The following is a 12,413-nucleotide window of genomic DNA, read 5'->3' as shown; positions in this document are numbered from 1 at the left end:
TTCACCTTGTGATTTCTTCCTCCTTCCAGCTACCTTTGGGTGCCTCCCACACCTCTTAACCTTGCTCTCCATCTCCCCTCCCAGCTGCTATTATTGTTGTTATTGTTATTATTGTTTACTATAATTTTTCTGTTTCAAAGCAACTTAAGAGTCATGCTCTCTCTGTATGTTTGTGTATGAGATTATGTCTACCCACTGCTGGAAAGTGGCCCCCAACAGCTTTCCACTGGATTAATGTGGCCCTTGGCCTGAAAAGAAATCCCCCACCACTGCCACACATCATCATGGGATTTCCTCTCCCTAGAAACATCTATATTTTCCTAAAGCTTTTTTCCCCTATTGCCCGGGGTGGGGGTTGGCTGGATCTGTTTTGTGTTTGTGAAATCTGTTGTTAACCTCTCCAAGTCTTTCACATGGGAGTGGGAATCTAGAAGATAGAACTTCATGTAATGGAAACATTTGGGGTAGTATTCAATGCTAGTGCTACTCGAGGTAGACCCACTGTAGTTAACAGATATGACTAACTAACTAATTTCAAAGGGTCTACTCTGGCGGCCAATGGCTCCATGTCAGTGGGGCAGTGGAATCCATTCTGGATTTTAGTCCAAACTTTCAAGGAAGTGTCCAAGACGCTGAACTCCTTGAAAGTTTGGACTGAAACCAAGAGTGGATTCCACTGTCCCACTGACATGGAACTACCAGCTGCCAGTGCTTCGAATAGGACTTAACTGAGTGCAACCCATATGTTCCAAAGTTCTAGAAACCCTGATCAAAGCAGTTCAGTGCACTGCTTCCATTTGCCTGAATATGAAATGGATCAGGCAGACCTGCAAATTTATTGTGTAATGACTGTGACTTTTAAAGGCATTTGGTTTCCTGGTCAGTCAGTGTTCTGTTGAGCTACATTCCTGCTTCTGTTGTTGTAGCAATGACTTGTTACAAAATCACAGTTCACTTTCATAGACGGTCTCCACTAAGATGGGTCTTGTTCTCCTTCTCTTCTAGGAAAACGAGTTTGTCTTGGAGAGCAGTTGGCTAGGGTGGAGCTTTTTCTTTTCTTCACTGCCCTACTTCAGAAGTTCACTTTCCAGGCTCCAAAGGATGTGACGTTAAACCTTGACTTTAGGATGGGTCTTACAGTGAGCCCCCAGCCATACCGAATATGTGCATTCTGTCGCTAAGGGAACCCATTTTATGGCATTGCTATTAAAAAAAAAAAGATAAGCAGCTAGCATCGCCTCTGTTTCTGTTCTTCTTGTCGCTTGGTTCCACAGTTAACAATGTCCTGTTGTTATGTCTTGCCCCCTTAATGCCAGTAGTTGTTCAAAGTGACCTTGGTTAGTACATGGGATGGAAACGGACCTACAGTGTAATCCCAACCAGGTTTACCCAGAAGTAAGTCCTAATGAATTCAATAGGACTTGTCTCAGGTAACTAGAGTTAGGATTGCAGCCTTAGTTCAGTAAGACTTTTATACCTCTTGTTCCCAGTCTTTTACTTTCACCCCCCTCTCTTTCCTTACCCATACAGGCTTGAAAAGGTCACGTCTAGCCTGTCTAAGACATATATTAATGACTTGTAATGTATTTAAAGTACAAAGCAGAAATAATGTCCCCTATTTTACTGAGAGGATAGTTATAGGACAGTTCTACAGACGGTCAAATTGTTAGCAAGACTCCTCTGTAGACGTGTGTTTCACATTCACGTCTTGTGAATTAGGATCTTAGACATCTTGTCAATTAGGATCTTTAGACATTGGCAATAGTGCGTCTTGGCAGATTTACCCAGTAACTTACACTCATACAGATCTTAAACATGGGGATATTTTTTGAGCATACACACACAGAATCAATATACACATTTAACACTCCAATGGGGAATAGCTCAGTAACAGTGTAGATCTACTGACATCACTGGGGATAGCTCAGTAAAAACGTGTGAGGGAATAAGCTGAATAAATCTAATTATAACTAAACTCTCTCTCACACACACACATATGAAGGAGCAAGCACAAAAGGCATAAGAGGAGATGGGAAGGGTTCAGCACAGCTGAGGAAGGCACACTAGCTTGCCCTTTTCTCTCCCTCTCTCTAGGCTGACTTTGCAGACCTGGCATCAGTCAATCACAGCTGGGCAGAGAGGACCAGAATATGGCTTCTGAAACACAGTCATACCCACAAGCAAAGATAGGCAAAGGGAGCACATGCCGAGGCTACAATTTGTAGGGAACGGACCTCCAGAAGACAGGCTAGAAGGCGACATACCTTTCCCAACCCTGCTGGGCAATCTGGAAGTAGAACTGGAGCACAATGAACCTCCTGGGTCAGGCAGCAAAACAGCAAATGCAGCAGGCAGGCTCTGAAATGGCTTCTTGGATCTCTGCTTTGGCTAGCGAAGGTCAGAGGAAAGCAGGAAAAGTAGTGGAGCCCTGAAAAGGGCTTTTGAAGCAGTTTTGGCAAGCAGGGACTTCTGTTTCAGCAGGTGGATGTCCACAGATAATGAAAGAAAGGCAGGGGAGTCAGATCCCCGGGTTCTGGATGGTTACCAAACACTGCCTCCACAGGTGCATCACTTTCAGCTAGCTTACAGCCCTCCACACATTTGAGGGTTGAAGGGAGATTTTTTTACTACTTGTGGATGCTCCCTACATGGTTTAGAATTCAGATTGTGCAGGATTCTAGAAAAGATCTAATATATCCTATTGTGCAGTCTTTCCCAGGCTGCCCTTCTGAGTTTCTTCTGACTGTTTTACGTGAGGGTTCTGATAAGGCAACCACTGTGCAAGTGGCCAAAGTTTTGAACTTGGCCATTTTGACCAGACCCTGTAAGATTGTGAATGGCAATTAATTCCACTGAACTGCTTTGCTGTCTGCCATAGCTTCTGATACCAAGTAGTCTTATTTTTAATACTGTGGTTGGTTGACTGAAAATAAAGATTGACTTGACGTGCAGGATTCTAAATTGCATGGGGAGTACACAAGCAGAGGAGGGCCCATGCTTCATACCTTTGTCTCCAAACTGGGGGAAGGCTGTAAACTGGGTGAAAGTAATGTGGCTGAGGGGTGGAGCTTGGCAATTTATGCCTCTCTCCCTTGTGTGTTTGCTTGTAGATCCGTAAAATGCATGCCTGAATAAGGCTAAGTTTCAAAGATGTGGTTACAGACTCTAGGGAAGACCTGCACCATGTGGCTGGATACGGCTCTCCAGGTATCTCTATGCAGTCCTTGGTTTTTGCCTACACTGCTCACTGGCCCTGCTCTCTAGACTTGAAGTGCTTTTCCCTAACTGTAATGTGTCTTTCGACTATGATAATTCCTCTTTCTTGCCTGAAGAATGAAGGAAATGTTTGTGTGCAGAAACCCGACAATTTGGCATAGCTGGAATGCAGTCTACAGTGCAAAGGTAACAGTGGCAGTTACACCTATTCCTCCATTCATTTGCAAGCTTCCACATGCCTCCTATAGCACTGACTGGGAAGTGGCAAGTTCTGCCCTGCCCAACAGAACTGCATCTTTAGTAACAGTAGCTTTCTCATTGCAGTGAGTTGCTCCCCAATGGTTTTAGTGCAACGTATTCAAGGCAGTGCCAAGCTAGTCAGGTTCAAGAGCAAAAGTTTTACTGCAATCAGATTCTGAGTCATGGTGACTTAATGAAGAGGATCAGTAGCTACAAGTTGCTGGCTATTTACAAGCTTCCCTTTCACCAGTTGAACTATATTTAACCTTTTTAGATTGTTGTTTAACCAGCCATCCACATTTCAGATTGGGGAGGAAGGGTTCATTGGCTACGTCAAACTTGTAGAGGCCTAGGTCACATAGCATTGATGAAGGTGCATGTACACACTCAAGCCATAGGTCCAATGACCTCATGCATGCATCATCCAGTGGCAGAGTTCCCATAAATCCATCTTGTTTGATTCAGGAACAAGAAAACATCCCTTCTTTATTATCTGCTTAGTTAATCTGTAAAAGCTTCTGAAGAAACTGAATCCATGAATCAAACAAAAAGGAAGCAGGTTTTACAGTTAATGATACATTGCTGGTCTATGAGGCTCTAACTAGTATTTATTTTTCTTAGTTCTCACTAATTAGTCTGTTGTGTACTTTTGGGGGTGTGGTAAACATGAGGCTGTAACTCTTAGGTGTACACACTGGGTTTGACAAGGCTACAGCTCAAACCACTAGTTCAATATATAAAATAATGAGACCCCACAAAATTAATGTCAAAAGTTTTTTATGTGAATATAAAAGAATATTTCTTGAAGAAAGAGTAAAACCATTTTTACAAATTAGTGCAATTTCCCCCCTCTTTCTAGACAGCATTTGCTTTGCACAGGTACATTTACACATTAAATAGATTAGACCCTGACAAGTCTAACTGAAAAACCAAAGTCAGACCTACGTATCCTCAGTAAAGCAAAACATTACTATTGCTTACAAGTATGTGATTCCAAGCAAATGGTTACTGAAGAAAACAGAATACTTTTACTTTATATTAGTGTTAAAATGAAACATTTCATTAATTCTACAAAATGTTTTAGTCTGATCACTGAGAAATATTAAAACATTTATAAATATATTCATGATTTTTTTAAATAAGTGAAATCACATATTCCACAATTCTGGTGATTTTGTCTCTTAAGTATTTTAATCTTTTATACTGTATGTTTTTTTCATATGTGGTCTGTGACAGTAATAAAATGATTCATATTCATATTCCACAATAAATCATGGTGCCAATTCATAAGTTGTTATACAAGCTTAAGTGCTTTTGAATCTAATGAAAATAGCCATGCAATCGATACAGAGCACAAGCTGTTTAAGAACCACTTGCGATTTTACACAATCTCCACTGAAATGAATGGAAGTTGTGTAGAAGGAGGGGTAGATTTTGCCAATGATTACCAAACACTGTACAACTTACCAAGTGATATTCCAGTCAAAATCTAATTAAACTATGAATATAAGGTTTTGCAGGAGCAACACTTGGTGAACCAGGTACTAGTTCTGTGTTACATTTTTCATTAATGAAACAGTTCTTTAAACTCACAGATAAAGGACAACTGCATTTTTCATCTCTTTAACCTTTAATTGGAAGGACATTTAACATAAGTCGGTTTCTGACAATGAATCAATAAGCATCAGTTTGAGAAAAAAGAACTTTCCCATAATGTTCATCCCATCTAAATACAATTTTATAGACTTTGCAGAGATAATTAATTCCTCTGCATTATATTCAAATCAAATATTCCATACCAAGGCTACAATCTTATACACACTTACACGAGAGTAAGTACAACTGAACTCAATTCAACTTACTTCTGAGTAGACATGTATAGGATTGCATTGTAAGTGAAATGCAAGAGAGACACACTCAGTTCATAATTAAAATCAAGAGGGGCAAAATTCTGAATTCAACTGCTGGTGAGCAAATATTTGAATTCTGTTACTCAAAGGAGGTAGTTTAAGTTTAGAAACTAATGCTAAACACAAAGTAGTCCACCACAAATTCAGCTGCAAACAACTACGACATAAAATCGCTACAGCTTACAATTTTACATGTGCACTGAACGAGATGCCATGCCTCTAGCGACACTTTGCAATCCAGCAGCAGGAGAATATGCACACACATTTTTCCAGGCCAAACAGCCAAGTCTATGATCTGGGGCTATGTATAGCCTGTGCATAGTATGGTTGCACATGTGGTAATAGATACAGCCTAGCAAGTATTCTACTATTATAGCTGAAAACCTCACTCTCTGCTTTTAGATTAATCCTTGTGAAGTTCAGTATTCTAAAGACAGAGCTGGACAGCCATTGGTCGGGAATGCTTTGATTTGGATTCCTGCACTGAGCAGGGGGTTGGACTCGATGGCCTTGTAGGCCCCTTCCAACTCTACTATTCTATGATTCTATGAAATGGTAATTTTTTATTAAACCAAGCTGGGACTAAAAAGAACAATTCCAAAAAAGAAAAGAAAAAGCATCTAATTTGTTCCCCTTCTATAGACGTCGAATTGAATTGATCTTCTATTATTGCATTCTGAGTTTTCTCAGTTGAGTAGGATAAGTAAAGTCCTACAATGTATTACAGGAAAAGAGAAGGCACTAAATTATGTTCAGTGATAGTGTGTTTACTGACACATCTGGTTTTTCCCTTACTTTTGTTAAAGACCTCAAACTTTCCCTAAAATTGCAAAGGATGTGCCCCTCTGCTGATGGCTCTTTGATCCAGAGGAGCCTTTTGTGAGCTGAAAGTGGGGAAAAGTGATTCCCACAGATCCCCCCTTCACTCTGCAGCCTCCTCCACCCCTCCACAGGGTTGGGGGATCCTTGAACCAGCACTTGAAGGCAGCATGGGGTGCTGTAGAGAGAAAGGACAATCAGTGAAAATAACCTCCCACCCCCTTCTACTCACAGAAGCTTTTGCAGGATCAAATACCTTTTCATCAGTGGAGAGACATGACTTGATACAACCCACGGAATTTTTAATTAAAAATAATTTTATGTCCATCATTCTCTTGGATCAAATAGAGCAATGCCAAACTTCCATGGAAGAGTAATTTAAGATAGATAAAGCAAGTCCATATTTCTCTGGCCCTTTGCTATGGAGGTAGACAATACTGAGATATTTATGCAGCTGAGTTGCATCAGCCACCATCCAAAACGGCCAGCTCAAGTTAATTGAGATCAAGTCCTGATGAAACTAGTCAATCAAGACTATTTTTAAAATTCCATTGTTTACAATAGGACTTAAAGCACAATCCTAGCTATGTCTACTCAGAATGGGGCTTACTCCCAGGTAAGTGGGAATAGGATTGCAGGTAAATTGAGCTAGATTGGGGTCTTGATATTGACTTTCCCATACTAGTAGGAGATGTTATACAGAATGTATTATAAATTAAGGCTACTGAAATAGCCTACTGTGCTTGTGAATCTTTTATTTGTGGAGACTACTCATTGCAACTGCAGCCATATTTGATTATAATAATATACTAAAGTATGAAAACATTAAGCATCATGCTATAGACATTGTATTAGCCATTTCTCCCCACAAATTCAAACCAGGGAAAAAACTACTAAAAACACAAGATAGCAAGTTGAGCAGAACAGTAAGAACTTAAAACCCAAGAGGTAGTCAACTCACACGAAATCTTGAAAATCAGAGCTTGAAAGACTGTGAAGGCTTAGACAGTAGTACACTACAACTTTACTGCTGGCATGAAGTAAAACACATCATTAGATTTAAAATCATCATCATCAAAGTAATAGCTAGACACACTTGTAGTATTAATATCTACACAAAAGCATGTAATACTGAAATACCATCATCATATATTTTAGGCCAGGATTAATACAGTGCAAAAATTAGTAAAGTCTACATTGTCGTTCCAGATTGTGTTAGGGTTCTATTATCACCCCCCCAAAAAAACAACAACTACAGCTCAGATTACAGACCTCATTTTATTCATAATATTGTTCAAGGCTGCTTTACATTTCATTTAACATAAACCTGGCCCATTCTATTTAGTTTAGTTTGGATGTGTAACTCTCTTTTTAAACAAAAAGTCCACCTTGAAAAATTAACATGCATTCCAGCCTGTAACCATGCACTCACACATGCTTTTTGTGTCTGAAATTGGTGTAATCAACCTGAATAACGTTGTGCCTTGATTTTAAAAAGTGCAGTGGAATCACAGAAACAGAATGGTTTATTGCAGCACAAGTTTGTCTGTGCAACAGCCTACTTCATCAGGGTGTACAAAGTAGATAGCATGCACCAACAACTGTGAGGATCTCTTCTACTGCTTTTGTTCTCTGACATGATAATAATTATAGAAAAATCTTAATAATATTTTATATTAAGAAGCATTTTAGAAGGCTTTAAAAGCAACCCTAGGGGCTTCTTACTAGGTTACTTATTCCAGATACTCTATTGTAAGAAGATGTTAATCTGAACAAGATACAAAAACAAAACGGTAACTACCTAATATAAAGATTTCCATGCCCTCAAGTTACTTCCCTGGAGCTCATCCAAGTACCTGGCCATAGCACAATAACATCCCTGGGGATAGATACACAAGTGCCTGGGACGTTTGCATCCAGTCCTCAGGAGAAGCATATGTCCAGAGGCTTCACTGTACCACAGCTGAACACACTGCAACCCTGAATGACAAAGACACACACACACTGCCCACACACAGACAGGAATCCAGTAGCCTGGGCTCAAAACCTATAAGGAGCCTTAAAATTAATATTGCAACTTTTGAAAATGCTGTGATTTTACATAAGATTTTTTAATTAAGACATAGCTAATTGAGTGCAAATACATAAACATTTTGGCTTTGCTGAATCTTCTTCATTTACATAAAATGGTGATTAAGGCTGCAATCAAAAACCTGGCCAGGGAACATCAGGGCCGCTGCCACGTCTGCCGAACTGTTGCTCATGCCAGCGGGGACAGAAGGAGGGGGGTCGGCTTGGAGCTGCTGCAGTGACTGAGCCCAGATTAGGCCCAATGCTGCCACATGAAGGCAATGTGGCCAGCTTGGGATCCAGTTAATTCTGGGCCAGCTCAGCCCCTCCCTGCAACTCCCTGTTTCAGGGCCTTCTGTGTGCCAGGGATCCCACTGATGACACTTCTGTCCACCTGCATGTTCAGCCGGTGGAATAGGGAATTCCACACTCAATCAAGGGATACCTCCATTCAATACATCCCCCCCAGCCCAGCTCAATGGGGGTTTGCATTGCAGCCAAATAGTTATTACAGAATTGACTACTCTTCCTGCTGAATGGGAGCTCAACACAGCTTGGACTTCAATGGGACTGCAGCCTTAGGTGGAAAGTTTTGTTCAATGAATCATTTTAGTTAAATCTGCTTACAGTTAAAAATCCCTCATGCCATGAACTCTGAGCAATAATTATGGTTTTCTAGTTTTCATACAGTAGCAGAAGGTATCTGGGGGGGGAAATTACTTTTGTTAATAGAGAAGACTTTCACAACAATTTACTCCCATTAAAATCAGTAATCATGCTAGACTAAAACATTAAATAGAATTTTAAATATGATGCCAATTTTGGTATTTATATGTACATTATATAAATTATGAAGACAAATATAAACCCTTTGGAGTTGTGCTTATCAACACATACCTTAAGTCTTATTTAGAATCAAGAAAAGTAATTAGATACACATTGCTTCTTATAATCAGCTGGCCAAATTGAATTTACCAGCATTGGGGTCCCATATGTAAAATAGCTGATGCCCAGCATCACAATCTCATTCTTTGTCAGGTAGTTTAAAACAAAAGTTACAAAATAAGTTAAGGACACTTTAGTGCACGAATATCCTCTGTGGTTTAATCTGATGTTGCAGGAGGTACTTTAACAGAGACATTCCTTCGGGTATTGGTCACATGCCGTTGCTGTGCAAGGAAAGAGCGACCAGGTAGGCAGGAACCAGCGTCTTTGTAGGCAGTGCTCCCACTTAGGAGTCTGGATTCCATGCCCAGTTTATGAAACGCTAAACTCTGGAACGAAGCAAGATAAAGTACTTAAATGCACGATTCCCTGCATTCCTTCTTGAAAACTTTTAGAGATTGTGGCAGCTATTATATCTACTATTTCTCAAAATCAGTATTAATTTATATACCATTTTCTGAAAGAAATCATACAGAGTAAATTTTGTAATGTGCTACAAAATTAATAGAAAATATTATTCACTTGCACAATGGAATGTTCCTCTCCTCTCACTAGTAGACCCACACATACCATCAAAATCTGCTTCAAAGGGTTGAGGGACCCTCCGGAGATTTTGGGGCTTCATGGCGAAAGGAGAGGAAGGATAAATCCTGGTGTGTACGCATGCAACTTTGGATATAACCCATGACCTTATCAGAAGGCTGGCTAAATTCAATTGTTACAACTTGCCAATTTTTTTTTAATGCCACAGAACAGCTGCAGATATGTAAGAAAAAGGAAAAAATAAGTTTTCACATAGTATCTAGCACACTACTGGTGCTAAATACATGTTAAATACTGGTTACAGTATCACTAGTGATGTGGACCATCTTCAGTCCTCTAAACTTATAAAACAATCTATCATTTGAAGGAGTGGACATTTCTTCAATTTCAAATTTCAGTAATTCGTTTCTGACTAGTTTGGCTCCTGAAAACTGTTAATAGTCACTCTCTCTCACACGCTCTCTCTCACTTACACAGGCACACTTTAACTCACCTTGTTGTACCATGCAGACACAATTAACTTCTCTTCATGGTCATGTAGCTTGGCCAATTTACACTCTCCCTAAAAAGAATTTACAAATGTAAGATACAATGAAAGGCAATTATATTGGCCCTAACGTTCAAACCTAACCACCTAAGTGATCAAAGTTTACATTATTTTGAAAAATGTTCCAAAATTCTCATTGAATACTGGAGTTATGTGTTGAATTCCCTATTTCTTCTCACTGTACTTCTCTATGGTTATAAACACTTGCATTTCTTGACTGTCCTCCTGGCTATCCTGTGTTCCTATGATCAAACTGGACAAAACTTCGAGAAGTAGAAGAGGTTACTAATGCTTTTTACCTCAAGTGCTTCAATTCTTTTATCTTTCTCTGTCAGCTGTTTTCTCAGCAACATGATTTCAGCAGATGCAGGATTTAATTTGGGGTCCAAAGTTTTTATCACCTGCACAAAGATGAACATACAATGTCTTTGGCAAACCTACCTCTTAACCCAGTTAGAAAATAATTCAGTATTAAGATATGTAACACTGCATCAAAACAAACAGCACAATGGGTTGTATCCAACTAAGATATTCAGAGGAGACCCACTGAAACTAATGGGCCTAAGTTAGTCATGTTTATTCATTTCAGTGGGCCTGCTCAAACATTTGTCACAACCCAACATCTGCCAGTTTGGCTAAAAATGGCAAGCACATAAAAGCATGTGTAAGCATTTTGTGTAGTACTGCTGGATGAAAACTGAAATGAGGAAACCAGGGAAGCTGAGCACAAAATATAGAATTAATCCTCCCTTAAACATGCTGGGAGTTGACATGAGATAGGGCCTTCCAGTTCCAGATTTATAAAATAAATCACTGACAGTATAGAAAATACTCACACTTCTTGCTTTTTCCAAGTACATCTTATACCTCTCCTCCATTGACTTCATATCTTCATCTTTCTTATGTAAAGCTGCTTCCAATTCTTCAATTTTTTGTGCTATTTAATAGAAAACCAAATGTAATGATTAATGGAGACCAATATGTCTTATCTAAGCCTGAAACAATTAATGAGCTTGAGTTGGGATACACTGGGCTCTGGAGGAGTTCAAAACTGTATTAAGTGATATCCATAAAAGGTACATGTTGGATTTCTTGGCTACAACTATCAAACAACAGCCAAGGAAATCTAGTTTGTGGGGGTTTTCTACTTACCCTCATCTGGAGTTCCACTGCGGTACTCAGGAAACACAACACTACACCATCTCCTGTACAACAACTACATCATTATACAGCCACGAGAGTCGCTGTATACTATAGCCAGTATGGATTTTTCACATTCTGCAATGTTAAGCTGGAAATTCTGATGCTTCCCATAAGCTCATTTCAAAACAAAACCTTACAAAACTTACAGTCCTGAACTCAGAAACGCTTGCTTAACAACCCTCTCAATTTCCATGGCGATACACAAAACAGTCAGAGAGAATAGAGAGTTCAAAGTGTGAAGAGAAAAAAATCTGACCCCTTGTGGACTTTTTTCTCATAATTTGTTGAAATTCATTAAAAATCAGCCATGTTCACAGAGTACCTGTAATCCTATTACTGACCTTGCCCCATACTCTGACCTTCATCTTCTGCAGTTTAAAAGTTAAAAATAATGCCTGGCCAATTTTTAATTAATTTAAAAAAATTAGCATTGAACTCAACGATAAGGCTGGGCATGCTGAGTAAGAACCAACTGTCAGTGTTCTAAAAGCCAGACTCATAGCAGCTTGGTTGCCTAATCAGGGGGCCACACCCACACCAGACTTTGATTTCACTTGAGACAGTCATGGCTTCCCCCAAAGAATCCTGGGAAGTGTAGTTTGTGAAGGGTGCTGAGAGGAGACTCCTATTCCCCTGACGGAGCTCTAGTGGCCAGACTGGTTTAACTCTCTAATTGAAGGTCTGTGAGGAGAACAGGGCATCTCCTAGCAACTCTCAGCACCCGTCACTAACTACACTACCCAGGATTCTCTGGGAGAAGCCATGACTATCTAAAGTGAAATAAAGTTCTGGTGTGGATGTGGCCAGGGACAGCTTTGGTTTAAATTTGGGTGGGAGACAACATGTGCATGCTGTAGAATAAAATGGTGGGGAAAATCCTGAAAAAGAATGATACTGTTCCCAATGTTCTCCTTTTGGAA

At 39.8% G+C, this 12,413-nt stretch overlaps 2 protein-coding genes across 4 annotated transcripts in view; one reads left to right on the top strand and one right to left on the bottom strand.

Annotated features, from left to right (window-relative positions):
- LOC133387761 (cytochrome P450 2J2-like) overlaps positions 1-1,914 on the top strand; it is a 51,173-nt gene extending 49,259 nt beyond the window's left edge. For both annotated transcript variants that reach the window (XM_061633219.1, XM_061633220.1), the window contains one exon: positions 1,006-1,914. In XM_061633219.1, the coding sequence (XP_061489203.1) occupies positions 1,006-1,181 (176 nt within the window). In that variant the 3' untranslated portion in view covers positions 1,182-1,914. The remainder of the gene's footprint in view (positions 1-1,005) is intronic.
- A 2,302-nt stretch (positions 1,915-4,216) lies between these two features.
- Positions 4,217-12,413, bottom strand: part of LOC133387755 (protein Hook homolog 1-like) — a 44,717-nt gene continuing 36,520 nt past the window's right edge. For both annotated transcript variants that reach the window (XM_061633200.1, XM_061633201.1), the window contains 4 exons: positions 11,127-11,227; positions 10,590-10,691; positions 10,237-10,305; positions 4,217-9,529 (listed from right to left, as the gene is read on the bottom strand). In XM_061633200.1, coding sequence (XP_061489184.1) covers positions 9,359-9,529; positions 10,237-10,305; positions 10,590-10,691; positions 11,127-11,227 — 443 coding nt within the window. In that variant the 3' untranslated portion in view covers positions 4,217-9,358. The remainder of the gene's footprint in view (positions 9,530-10,236; positions 10,306-10,589; positions 10,692-11,126; positions 11,228-12,413) is intronic.

Source organism: Rhineura floridana, chromosome 6 (genome assembly GCF_030035675.1).
Source record: "Rhineura floridana isolate rRhiFlo1 chromosome 6, rRhiFlo1.hap2, whole genome shotgun sequence".
Classification (NCBI taxonomy): domain Eukaryota; kingdom Metazoa; phylum Chordata; class Lepidosauria; order Squamata; family Rhineuridae; genus Rhineura; species Rhineura floridana.
The sequence above is the reverse complement of the archived record's forward strand: the minus strand, read 5'-3'. Positions and strand labels throughout refer to the sequence as shown.